Source organism: Bolinopsis microptera, chromosome 1 (assembly GCF_026151205.1).
Source record: "Bolinopsis microptera isolate Bmic1 chromosome 1, MBARI_Bmic_1.0, whole genome shotgun sequence".
NCBI lineage: Eukaryota > Metazoa > Ctenophora > Tentaculata > Lobata > Bolinopsidae > Bolinopsis > Bolinopsis microptera.
In genome coordinates this window covers 16,221,691-16,236,058 of record NC_087072.1, presented here as the reverse complement: position 1 = coordinate 16,236,058, position 14,368 = coordinate 16,221,691, and the positions used below count along the sequence as shown (strand labels likewise).

The 14,368-nt window shown below is 38.6% G+C and overlaps 2 protein-coding genes across 2 annotated transcripts; one reads left to right on the top strand and one right to left on the bottom strand.

The window, feature by feature from the left end:
• Positions 1-1,772: 1,772 nt before the first annotated feature.
• Positions 1,773-14,016, bottom strand: LOC134825981 (uncharacterized). The gene is made up of 8 exons (XM_063838199.1): positions 13,869-14,016; positions 13,589-13,755; positions 12,822-12,995; positions 12,397-12,532; positions 4,069-4,166; positions 3,680-3,821; positions 3,249-3,398; positions 1,773-2,542 (listed from the first exon to the last, which is right to left on the bottom strand). Exons 1-8 carry the CDS (start codon positions 14,001-14,003, stop codon positions 2,384-2,386), a joined length of 1,161 nt encoding a protein of 386 aa, XP_063694269.1. The 5' UTR covers positions 14,004-14,016; the 3' UTR covers positions 1,773-2,383.
• On the top strand, positions 9,959-11,922 carry LOC134825982 (carbohydrate sulfotransferase 15-like). The gene is made up of 2 exons (XM_063838200.1): positions 9,959-10,063; positions 10,658-11,922. Exons 1-2 carry the CDS (start codon positions 10,046-10,048, stop codon positions 11,789-11,791), a joined length of 1,152 nt encoding a protein of 383 aa, XP_063694270.1. The 5' UTR covers positions 9,959-10,045; the 3' UTR covers positions 11,792-11,922.
• Positions 14,017-14,368: the final 352 nt, after the last annotated feature.

The following is a 14,368-nucleotide window of genomic DNA, read 5'->3' as shown; positions in this document are numbered from 1 at the left end:
CTTCGCAGATCGGTGAGGCCCAGTAGTGCATCTTGCCGATCTACCGAAGAAGAATTATTTGATGCGCGGCCCAGTAGTTAAGTGCATAGCCAGTAGTTAAGAGTAAGACTTATTAATAAGTGCATCGCACTACAATTTTTAGATCTGAACCGAGACGATTTGTAATTGTACTTGTAGCGCGATGCGTTACTGTGCCGCGCCGAGCTGCGATGAATAAGAATTGACATCGTCAATTAATAACGAGGCGATGATTAAATTTAATAAATATAAATGTATATTGACTAATTTAATTGATTTAACTAATTTATGATTTAATTCATGGTTAATGCGTGATTTTATCTCCACAGAAAGCACACTCCCAAATTGTGCATATTGCAATAACTTCTTTTAAACTTCATGATCAAATCTTTTGCAATGTTTTCAGAATCAATATATGCACTTACACAAACCACTCTGAATACTTTTTATTAAAGATCAATAATAAACTCAAAAACGCTATCAGACATCAGTACTACATTGTCAATTGTTTGACGGATGTTACCAGTTACTCGTCTAAATTTCTTCGAAGTAGCGCGCGCCGCTTTCTTCTCGAAATGTTGGCCCGAGGCAAGTGCTATATGCTACGAAGTAGCGCGCTAGGCTAGTCCACTGTATTACCCGGGGACCTCAGGCTATTCTGTTCATAATCATAAACATATAGAATAGAGATTCGGCGGAATGACAGGCTGAGCGCGGCCCAGTAATTCCACTATAAAATATATATATATAACAATGGACGACTACATAATTGTACATACTAAGGGGTCGTTCACATATTACGTAATAATTTTCTGGAACATTTTTACCCCCCCGGCCCCCCTCTGTAATCAGTTTTAGTTTTACACATAGCTATTGTGTCAAAATTACACTAGCGTAATCATTCGGAAACCCCCCCTCAGCTGATTACGTAATATCATTAAATATGCATTAAATATCCATTTATGATTTACATATTATAAGAGAAGCAATATTATCAATAATGCTTCTCGCCTTCTCGCAACCATCTTCGTTAGATCGTGAAGATGCACCATTGCATTTGCAATTTGAGTTTGACATTGGGCCTCGCCGAGTAGGGTCGACTCTCTCTCTCTCTCTCTCTCTCTCTCTCTCTCTCTCTCTCTCTCTCTCTCTCTCTCTCTCTCTCTCTCTCTCTCTCTCTCTCTCTCTCTCTCTCTCTCTCTCTCTCTCTCTCTCTCTCTCTCTCTCTCTCTCTCTCTCTCTCTCTCTCTCTCTCTCTCTCTCTCTCTCTCTCTCTCTCTCTCTCTCTCTCTCTCTCTCTCTCTCTCTCTCTCTCTCTCTCTCTCTCTCTCTCTCTCTCTCTCTCTCTCTCTCTCTTTCTCTCTCTCTCTCTCTCTCTCTCTCTTTCTCTCTCTATAATATAGAGGCACGGTCATGCTTGCCAGAGACACGGTCAATGTCATGCTTGCCAGCACTGTGATTTTAATTTACAACATTGAACATATAATGCAAGTTCAATTTGAATACTGTCGTAATTGTCGTAGGTCATCAGTAAGAGTAAAAGCTTGTTTTCAATTATTGACTCATTATTGTGTGATTTTGGTTCAAATTCAATGGTTATATGTAAACAATTTGTTTGCCTTTGCCAAAGCTTTTCTGGAGGTGTAACTGTTAGACGTTAGTGTGAGGGAGGCTGCTGTTAGAACTAGAAAGTAGAGGACTTTTCCGAAGTGCGTTTCGGTTTATAATGGTAAAAAACAAATGAAAAGCCCAAATAATAAATAGATAAAAAGAAAGAGTCAAAGAAATACATCACCACGGTCACAGCAAAAAAATTAAAATCCTTCCCGATCAAGGTCAGGCCTTAAGGGGCCATCTATGTACTTAGGACGTCCGGCAATTGGCAAATCGGGAGGGGGTGGTTTTGGAATTTCGGAAAAATCCGGACAGGGGAGGGGGGTTTCTGAAAATCCGGACGTCCGGAAATTTTGGCAGAATTAACGAAAAAGTCCCATTTATTTCAACTCTTTGAATTTTATTTCAAGTCTTTGAATTTTATTAACAATGAATTTGAGTTGGTTTTATGTGTACTCTTAAAAGTAGCTGGAAATCCAGACGTCCGGGGGAGGGAGGTGGTATTGAAAATTCGGACACACTCGGACAGGGGAAGGGGGTGGTATGAAAATCTGCGATTTTGGCGGACGTCCTAAGTAGATAGCCCCTAAATAGACGCAAAAGTCACTGAAATTTAAAATCCATTGGATTCACAATAATAAATACTGCTCGTATTAAACTGTAAACGTTACTGAATTGTAAATGTCTTTTATTGATCTCACGTTGAGGACGATTATATCGCAAATAATCTTATACACTCGGCTTTTATGGCTCAAGCGAAGGTGTCGTTCCGTTGCACTTGCGATGTGATCTCTGAGAGTCTGGTTTCGGAACGTAACCTGAACGTGCTCACGATATAGTCTGATCTAGATATTCGTCTCCTCACTACGCCGTACCTTCTTATTACACTCTTCCTTAGATCGCGTATTAACTGTAGGAATAGTGAATTTAAATCATGACACCAGCAAACGCTTTGATTGTTTGTTTACCTCTGCAGTAAGTCCACCAACTGGGCTGACGTCTAATGGGGTCCGTCTGCACTGGTGCAGGGATTGAGCTTATTTAAACTGAACTATGTTCTGGGTAAAGTTCAGATATTTGCTCCCTGCAGAGGGATAAGCCTTGTGGACGGCGACATCCACAAGGTTGTCTGCCATAGTGTCCAAGCCATCGAGAAGATATAACTGTCACCAAGATGTAACTAGGTTGAACGGAGAAATTAGGTCTCACGCAGGAATTAGGTCTCACGCAGGCGCAGCTTTTAAGTTATTTATATATATATATATATATATATCACGCGCCTGCGTGAGACCTAATTCCTGCGTGAGACCTAATTTCCCCGTTCGACCTAGTTACATCTTGGTGACAGTAAGCCAAAACACGGCATCTTCCCGAAGTAAAAACCTCGCTATAATTAATAGCGAGGTCCGCCCGCAAGCCCCGCATGTAAAGATTGTAAAGTTGAAACTGAAAGCTGCACACGTACGTACCATCATTTCTGCAGTTTTTATTTCTTGAAGCAAATTAAAAAGGCGGTCCAAAAATTCACGGCCACTTTAAAATAGCTGACAAATCTTTTCGATAAATTAAAGATTTTACAGTTATTATAGAAATTCCTGAATCATGAATATCCAAACCTGTGTCCGTATCCTCCTATTCTTGAGACCAATAGCAAACTGATTGAGAAGAGAGGTCAGGAATATGGCGGATGTTTTGAATATATTCCACTCACTGCATGTTGTCATGAAGTTTATCTGAGCGCTCTTCGGCAGTAAGTAGTCATTTATCTGAAATAATGCTTTTCAGACGGTGCTGTTAAATAGAATGTGACGTAGTAAGAGTAAAATTAGGATCTTAAGGAGATTGTTCTATGAAAACATTTACAAAATAATGAAACTGAAATACGTGTTTCCTGCTTTCGCAGCTAACAAAATGCTTCTTAAAAAACAAACCTAAGTTTCATGGTAGCCTTGAGGCAATACAAAGGCAGAATCTTAAATCTTAATCTTATTTTTTTCTTGAAGCTTTGTACACGATAGAAACAAATACAATTGACAATAAGGCTTACCTGAGTTAGTATAAGGAAGGTGACACCCACAAGATAAGAGAGACTGAGCAGTATACCCTCAGCAAGATTAGGAGCCTTCCCGCGCTTCTTCCCCTTCATCCCCTTCTTCTTTCCTTGTTGCTGACCATGCTTCTTCAGTATACTGTGTGAATTATCTTTTAGGATCACAAATGAGTTGTGTGTATTCGATATTATGCTCAAAACATGGCTGGGATGAATTTATATAATCATGTTTTGACTGAATCGAGGAAACAAGGATTAAAATGGATCCAGGTCGCTTTTCCATAGACTAATACAGGTTTATATAATGTAATAGGTTATAGGTTTATACTCACTATCTAGCCTAATACAGGTTTATATAATGTAATAGGTTATAGGTTTATACTCACTATCTAGCCTTGATAACGAGGACGGAGGCGACAGTAACAGATCCGACCATGAGGACTATCTGTAACGTTCCGAACAGAGGATAGAACCAAGTTGCAAACTGAAAACAAGACGGTTAGTTTAAAAGGGACACTACGGCGGGGTACGGTACGGTGCAATTACATACTACATAGTAGTGTAATTACTACATAGTAGTGTTAGTCATGGAAGACTAGCGAGGTGTGATGATGGTGTGATGTTGATGCAGGTGTGATGAGGTGAAAAGGAAAAGAGTGAATCTGTGAAGATCATATTATTTGACAAATTATCTCTCCAGAGTTGTCACAGTCTGTGATCGTACCCTTATTGTTCATTGTGTTTAATGCATCAAATAAATGGTGAGTTACGATAACACCCTTGATACACGTTGCATATCTCTTTCTTGCACGCGAAGTGGTGTCCTACCGGGACCGGACAGTACGACAGAGGACGGTTTTATATTGCAATTGTCCGATTGAAAAGAAGTTTGATAAGTTGGTCGCTTTTATCCCCGTTTCTGTGAATTCTACTAATAAAAAGACCAGCATATATTTATATTTGATTGTAATTAAAGAGTTTAAGGCTTTAGTGCCGAGTAATGTCTCTGGATAGTGCTCCTCAATCAATCAATCAGCATCAAAACACTAGGGACACTGTACTAGGAGGGGGGGGGGGGGGGGGGCAATGGGCAATGAACATTATTCTATGAGTACAGTGTACACTATTCTTATACTATTTTAGAAAGAAAAGTTGGATGGAAAAAATAAGAGAGTGAAATGAATACAGTGAGATACCAAACACCGAGTTAGGGAAGTTAAGGAAGTGAATTTCATCAGAGGCACATATTACTATTAGGTGCGATGGGTGCGGGATCGCACAATTTACCGTTTTCCGCACATTTCCGCATAATTTATTGTTTTCCGCACATTTCCGAACATTTTGTAATTTTCTGCATATTTCCGCATAATCTAGCATTTTCCGCGTAATTTCGCATAATTTTGAAATTTTCGCGTTAAGATTTTCAAGTGTAAAAACCAAAATATTTTAAAAGTCGGGCTCTTTTAGGACCGTGACTCAGGCCCTTTCAGGACCCTGACCCAGGCCCTTTCGGGACCCTGACCCAGGCCCTTTCGGGACCCTGACCCAGGCCCTTTCGGGACCGTGACCCAGGCCCTTTTGGAACTCATGCCTAGGCCACGTTACCCGGTTACCACGTGACCCAGGCCCTTTCGGGACCGTTACCCAAGCCCTTTCGGGACCGTGACTCAGGCCCTTTCGGGACCGTGACCCAGGCCCTTTCGGGACCGTGACCCAGGCCCTTTCGGGACCGTGACCCAGGCCCTTTCGGGACCGTGACCCAGGCCGTTATGGAACCCTCGTCGTTACCGTACTTCGATTATAGTGTATCAGTTATCATTCGTAACTTCACCACATCATCTGCTTACTCTATATCACATCACAACGTCATGGACCGTTTCCTAAAGAAACGAACAGCTACACACAGTGACCGGCTGCACGACGGCCAGGCCCCCTCATTATTCGGGGTCCCACGGAGATCAGATCATGACACCAATTAGTGACGTATGATTAGTGATGTGATCCATCAGTAGAATTTAATTGACCTAGAAATGGGCTAGATACAGAGTAGAGTTCACATGTCGACTCTGTTCACATAATATTATTAGTTAAATTGTGTTAATACTTTACCATACTACACGTAATAAAACAAATAAACCCTGTTTACAATGAGATAACATCACATGATCGAATCACGTGTTTTGATAACAAAGCTAGAGACTAAGGGGTATGGAGCACACTGCTTTTCATGTGTTTTATAGACTGACCATTAGTTCTTTTACACAGATTGTACTACTAGTCTTAACTATAATTATAAAGATTATCTTTTGTGGGGACCGAGGGCTCGTCGTCCGAGTATAAAGCTGACACTCCTGATCACTACGTCCATAGAAATATTTCCTTTACCCTCATGAGATGTTGTCTGTATAGATTGTCTTAACAATTGATCAATGTTCTCATTGTTCCAAATCTCATGATTCAAATTCACTTAACAAATTAACTCCTAACTAACCTTATGCCTAACACGCATTACACATTATTTTATTTCCTCATCTTTGCCTTTGTTGATTGTTCATCTTCTCGCACAATTCCTTAAGTGGGTGAGTCATCGTCATGTGAATGTTTGCATAATGATCACTATGATCATTATGAGCTTAACATATTTTTTCCGGTTTACTTGCTACACGTTGCGATCAAAAGGGTGTGTCAACGATTTACTTTACTGAAGCCCGTACCTTTTAGTAGTACCTACCTCTCGATATACGATTTTGGAATCGAAGCTTCCCCCTTGTAATGCGACCACTTATGTGATATACGAGTCAAGCGGTCAGATCTTAAAGATCATGTTTACTTCTTAATGCAATGCCATGATGTACAGAGTTGACATGTGAACTCTACCCTGTATCTAGCCCATTTCTAGGTCAGTTAAATTCTACTGATGGATCACATCACTAATTATACGTCACTAATTGGTGATATGATCTGATCTACGTGGGACCCCTAATAATAAGGGGGCCTGGTCGTCGGCCTCTCCAGTGACCCATCATCAAGCTCACCACACAAGAAACAGAAGATACCTGCATGGGATCTGATCGACTCTATCAAGAGGCGACTTCAAATAACTGTCTCCTGATCTCTACCAGATCAAGTCACTGTTCTCAGATAACTGAATCTCAATATTAGGTTCAATCATGGTCTTAGTAAAGAACTACACCTTCAGTAACACATAAACAGACCTATTTTTGATAAGAGCGGCGGTTATACGTTTAGAATTTCCAAAGTCCTTGAGAAAATGCAAAAGAAAACCGCACAATTCCCGCACAAATTTCGAAAAAATCGCCGCACATTTGCCGCATAATTGGTAAAAATTTACCGCACCTTACCGCACATTTAACCTTTATAGTCGGGTGTGGTACCGCATAATTTCGATTTTTTTTACCGCACCTAATATGTGCCTCTGAATTTCATTCTCCTTTTTATTTGACTTTACTATAGATTGTATAGATGTAAAGTAAACTTTTAATCAAACTGGAAGGAAACATGATTGCACCATAGCTGAGTTTCTTTCTGTTGTTATACAATTATAAAGAACAAGTGCATGTGAATTATAAAGTTCTCACTTCTCGCTGCAGCCCTCATGGGATGAGGGGATAAGTTTAAACGTCACCTTACTGTCATGAAGATGATGTAACTATAAGGTGAGACCGAGCTAATAGTCGTTACCACTTACCAGTGCGCAGCTCTACTTGTATACTACAGGTAAGTAGACCCCCGCGCACTGGTAACGACTATTAGCTCGGCCTCACCTTATAGTTACATCATCTTCATGACAGATAGACTTAAGAGCAGTGTTTGTTTATTTTGGACATAAAACGAGTAGACACACGTATTACACATTACACAACTTGTCGCTTTTGCTTGTATTTTTCTAACTGGCACGATCGTACTACTATTATATATTCATCATATTTCTCATTTCATTACAGTTAAAACATGCGATAATATCAGTATATCGAGAGCAGTATTGGGCGTGTCTTCGTCCTTTAATACTGTCGTTTGTGCCGTATAAAGTATAAACGGTGGGACATTATAATTAAACGTTGCTAACCACACAGTTCTAATGCACGTGCAACTTATACTGCTATCTTACAACTATACTAGTTTACAGTAGTAACGATAACGAGCCGTAACTAAACTTATACAGCTGTTTGGGGCCCACTCAGTCCCCACTTTGGCTTGGTCAGTCCCCAGTCCCCACACTTGATACATATATTGACAATTGGTTCAGTTCCATACTTCAGTAGTTTGCTGTCCTCTAAACTAAGATCATGCGATTATACTGTAATCAGATCATGTCATTATACCGTGCACCTCACGAATAGCCGGATTTTCTCAGTTTCATGTTGTAATTAACTGACTGCTGTAAGATTTCTTCACCGATCCCCTGATCCCATGAGGGTTTGCACTTGTTCTTTATAATTCAACAGAAGGAGACTCAGCTCTGGTGCAATCACGTTTCCTTTAGAAGTTTACTTTAAATCTATACGTTCTATAGTAAAGTCAAATAAAGAGGAGAATGAAATTCACTTCCTTAACTTCCCTAAACCGGTGTTTGGTATCTCACTGTATTCATTTCACTCTCATTACATTCTTGAGACTAGAAATTTTGTTTATAATTTATTTCGTGAAAGATTTCCTGAAAGTAAGCTGTGACTTAGTATCCATAATCTGTGCACACTTTGAAACCATTTCTTTATTTGTGATATGTTTTTCGTTTGGTTGAATAAGTTTCATTTAATTGATTTGGATCTGACACATGTAATTTTGTAATGATCTTTCTAATTTCTAATTTCTAACCACACGATATTAGAGTTTTATAATTAATTACAGTACACTGTACAGCCTTATCGATTTTCACAGAAACTGCACCAAAGGCACATTCAAGATCGAACCGATATCCTGCCGTACTATCATTTTATTGATTTTTTAAATTGGTGAATCAGTGGAGTTAAAATAATCACATTTGTAATAAATAAAACCTCTCTGTACCGTCAATCGTGCTAATCTAAACCGGCCTACCTGGATTACCATACCTCTTCTTTTCCTCAACAAGCAGACCGAGTTGTGCAAGAAATGTGATGTATCACAAATTAATTTTATGAAGGAGTAAGTTGTCAGTGGATGTGCATTTGTCTATTCATTTATTGCTTGTTTAATTTTTTTTTGTGTTTAATTTACGATTATTTGCATTTGAGATTTTGCGATTAAATTTATTTTGTTGATTGTAATGTTGTGATATTGCATAATTTATTGTAAATGTAATATATGTTTCAGAATTATGTAGTGTAACGCGATGGAAGTATTTTAAGCGGGCATATCCTGTCCAAACCCAGGATGCACGAAATAAAGAATTTGTTTTAACTTGTTTGTATGAAAAGTATCATTAGGGTGACGTAAGTAATATCGACACATAATAGCAATCACCCTGTGATTGAATACAGCTCGATATTACTTACGTCACCCACCAAATCCGATATTAGCTATGATACATCCGCATCACATTTGTTGCAAAACTCGGTCTGATTGTTGAGAAAAAAAGAGGTCTGGTAATCCAGGTAGGCCGGTTTAGATTCGAACGATTGACGCGGTACAGAGAGGTTTTGTCTATTACAAATGTGATTATCTTAACTCCACTGATTCATCATTGAAATCAATAAATGGCGGGTAAAAATAATGGCGAGTAAAAATATGGCGGATTTTCCGAAAACACGCCAAATTTAACCCGCCGCTTATTTACCTGCAACATTATTTTCACACAAAAATTTGAAAATCCACGAATTTCTACCTGCCATATTGTAAAATTCTACCCAATTTTCTTTTCAGACTGCGTGTTTGTTTGCAATTTCAAAGTATAATAACATTTAAAATTAAACGTTTTGCAGTATAACATCTCTGTTGATATGAAAAGGTAGTAAGTACGAATAGGTAATAAGTATCATAGCACGGTATCAATCAGTTTAACAGTACTTGTGCGTCCATTACAACCAAAGTATTCGATTTTTTCGAATAAAACCACCTCGTTGAGGTCGGAAAACCTAGTGAGTGCATGACGCTTGTTTCAATGTAAAAAAGGAAAGATTATTATGCCAGAACTCCAAAAGTTGACTCGGCGGGTTGTATTATGGCGGGTAAAAATAATGACGGGTAAAAATATGGCGGAAGGCAGATTTTCCGAAAAACCGCCAAATTTAACCCGCCATAATTAAACGAACTAAGGTAAGCACTTTTGTCAGAAAACGGCAGATTGAGTCATGATAATGTAAATGTAACTGATTACAAGATAAAGCTGATATCTCAAGCTGTTTAAGTTGTCGACTTCACAGAATGTATACAAAGAATGCGGTGAGAAAGCTTTCTTTATCTTGTTGTGTTCCTACTTATCAATTCGGGGACCGGACACTACGGCAAAATACGTAAGGCGGAACTAATTTAGAAAAAGATCTGGATAGTACGGCGGAATCGCATGTTACTCAGATCACTATTTTTGTACATTGAATCGAATGTCCACTGCCGTAGTGTCCTATACCCATCAATTCAAATATATGATTCTCATAGGCCTAGGATAGATAAGAATAAAACATTGCTCCTTGATTCACGAATCTTGTATCTTTGTATCTCACGATTAGGTTACAACAGAGAATGAATCCCCCATTTACAGTTCTGTTAATTCTTGTTTATCGAGTACATACTAAAACTATCGTGTTGTCAGATAAAATCAGCCCCTGGACAACATTCAACAAGTGTTTGTCAGATTCGGTGCACCCTTGTTGTAAAATGTGATAGCTACTGGAAAATTTCATTGCTCTGATCGGTCGATTGATATCAAGTGTGCACCGCCTCCGAGAAAAACAAGCTACCCAGATCACTCCAGAAGTGGCTTATTTCATCTGATAGCACTATATAACTGTTTAAGTTATCCAGTAAATATCACCGCAGGCGAAGATAATACTGATCGTAATAGTTACAATCACGATCGTTCATTTCATCAACACAGCTAGAAACGTTGGTTTTACAACTACAATTGCAACCTTCACAGCAGACAACAGCGATCAGAGAGATCTGACAAACCTACTCAGAAGAGAATCACCCGATGTTTTTAACCACCTCCCAGCTCAGTTCCTGAGCGAATACAAAAGCTTCTGCTGGAGAGAAGAAGAAGACTCTAAACTTCTCTGTTTGCCTAGTGTGTATTTAGCTGGAATGCCAAAATGCGGTTCCACGGACTTGTACCGAAAATTGGTATGGCATCCAGATTTGGTGCAACCAACCGCTGGTAAAGAAAACCACTACTGGGCAAGAAAAAGGCTAGGAAAACCATCAAACCACCTTTCAAAGGGAACCACAGACCCCACACAGTTCTCAGCTTTTTTAAATAAGCTGGGTCCTGAAAAAATGGAAGGAAACACCAACCTGATGCTACTAGATGGTACACAGTCCATGCTGTGGGACTTGAGGGGATGGGAGACCCGATATTCAGGGCAAAACCAGCCGCCTTACACTAACGCGGACCTGCTTAATGAGCTGACTCCAGAAGCAAAGATTCTGGTCATCACTCGGGACCCCGTTCAGAGATTATACTCTGACTATTTATACTTTAATATTGGGAATGATCCAAATGTAACAGCATACGGATTTGAAGCGGCTGTTACCAAGGAGATGAACAGGTTTCATAAGTGTTTGGAGACACAAGATCTTAAGACTTGTTGTTATGATTCACAGAACGACCCCAAATTAAGACTTAATCTTGGTATCTACATCTGTTTTATAAGAGACTGGAAAAAAGTCTTCGGAGGTAACATCTTGGTGGTTTCGTTAGAGGATTACAGTTTATATCCCTTCCCAACAATCTCCAGGATATTTTCTTTTCTGGGAGTTTCCCAACCAACGAGTCAACAACTCGAAGACTTTTTGCAAAATTCAATTAAGGAGAACAGCCGACGAAAAAGCGCAGTTAAGGAAGGTGACATGCTTCCGCAAACAAAGAAGGCCTTGCAGGACTTTTATGGACCTTATAATAGGGACCTTTCTCGATATCTTGAAGATACCAGGTTCTTGTACAACTACCAATGACATTTAATACCTTAATTCTACACTTTGACAGAGTCTCCCTTACTCTTAGCTAAAATACCTCCATATTATAGAGAATGGCAGACCATGTACTGTGACAGTATAACTTTTGTTTCAACTTGATATTGTTTCAACTATTGTTTCATTTTATTTTTTTGCCCTCTATTCATACTACATGGGTGTAGTTCCATGGTCAAATAATACAGTGAAAAAATGTGTGCACATTTTATTTGTGAAATACAATTATACGGGTGACCTGTTCCATGTTCAAATAATTTGCACGCAGTAAGACTATGAGTAATCGATACGCGTTTTGGTGGTGTCGGGCAGGATCAGGGCTCTATAAATAATTAGTCAAATTTTACAGGCGATTGAAGACTGCGATCGCCAACCAAAACATTATAAATTTGTGATAAATGTCGGGAGTCGAATCCGTAGAAATGCCCAGCGAGCCGAGTTCTGTGCAAATAAAGCTTCCAAACATTTCCCAAGATAAAATCATAATATTCACATTCAGACATACAACAATGCAAATATGTAACCCTGAATACGAAAAACAAGGTAGATTAGACAGCAAGAAAATACAAAGAAAAAAAATAGTAAAAAACCTGGATGTAGTTAAAGCCTGACGCGTCGATATGACCGTTAAAGTTCCAGGTACACATGTGTCCGGAGGTGTCGTACTGGAAGAAGAAGTCCTGCTTCACCATACAAGGTAAGACAAACACAAACATCAGCATGTACCTGTAGAGGGTATTACAGTGGTTATATCAGGTTATCGGAATGTATCTTTGCGAAAGTGTTTAATTGAGATTAATTGGAATTTCAAGTGAAGACAACATGTAGATATTAGCAATGAGTAAAAAATTAAAAAATTAAAAATTAAAAAATTAAAAAATTAAAAAATTAAAAAATTAAAAAATTAAAAAATTAAATTAATTAATTAATTTAATATAAGAAATAATATTTTTTAAAAGCATGATAATACAATAACCACCAGCACTATAAGGACCAATAACACAGGACAACCCACCTTACAAAGGAAGATATCCTGACTGTATAGGTTCTGATGTGACATCTGAAAGCCAGGGGTCTCAAATAAGCATATGTCTGGAGGATGCTGATAAGACAGACTGTAGATCCAGAGGCCATGCTCACAAACACCACTGACAGCCCGTACAGATTACACAACGGACTCAGGAATATTCTGGGGAGAAACAATTGTAATTATAATATATTTATAATTATTATTATTTAATTAATATTACTGTATAATTATATAATTATTCTATAAACTATACAATCGCTTTGCGACTTTAAGTTTAATACGTCATGAGCAGACCAAAGTTTTAATCCGATTAAAGATGTGTTAATTCGGCTTCATTTTAACAAACTTGACAACATATTGGATAATTCATAATCTGTAATTAATTTATGGCTTGCATTATCAAAGTGAATTAACACTCAGTTTTTATTCATCAATACTATTTATTAAATTATCTTATTTGTCCTTACATATGTTGGAAACATAATATTAAACAATTTAGGGTTTAAGTCTTATAACAGCTACACCTAAGAAGCGGTATTGGGATGTAACAATTTAGCGGTAGAGTAAAAATAAAGAAGAAGTCAGCAGGTGGTACCGATAACCGAATATAAGGTCTCCACAAAATTCTAAATCTCTGTAACCTCTAATGACTCCCACTTCAAAGGTTAACGCCTTCACAATATAATACTGTAACTATTTATAGAAAGAGAGAATTTAAGCTGTAACTATAGTGTATAGAGAGTTTAACTTACTGATCTGACTTAAAAGAAGCGATGAATAAAGGAATGATAATGAGGGCTGTCAATAGATCCTCCACACAGAGGCCGTAGACCAAACCGTTAATCGGGGTTCTGCAGTGCTTCTTTCGAGCCGTCCACAGAATGACTAGATTCAGGAATAGTATAGTTCCACCGATCACCTGCAGGAGGGAGGTTTGTCTACAATGTTCAGAATAGTGTCAACTATCAGTATCATAATATGGTTATAGTCTCTAGATAACAAAGTGGTAAGTAAATGTAGGTAAATACTTACGATGGAGGTGCTGAGAATGGCCATATCCAGAGTGCGAGGGTTAATTTCAGTGCAGGACATTAACGTTTGCCCGGATTTGCAGGCGAAGTCATAGATGTTGCAAGTGCCATTACTGTCGGCCCCTTGCTCCGTCATCTTTATATCTTCCTTAGATAAACTAGTTTAAAAATGGTAAAAGAAAATGCGGCTTAGATATAGAAAAGATATTGCTTGAGAATGAGATGGAACAGTAAAACCCAAGACGACAAACATTGAGACTGTTTCTTTCTTCATAATCATATCGCAGACCGATTTTATTTGACGTTTGCTTTGTGAATCAATTGAAGAAACAAAGCATCATGGCATCACGCATAATTGAAAGTCAGACCTATATATAAGTCTGAAGCAAATCTTTGCTTTAAAGCTCGTCGTCATCAAATGTAACGTGCCGTTTAAAACCGCCCATATTGCATATCTTTCGGCTATTAAAACTGCCCCCGTGACACGTAAACACCCATAAA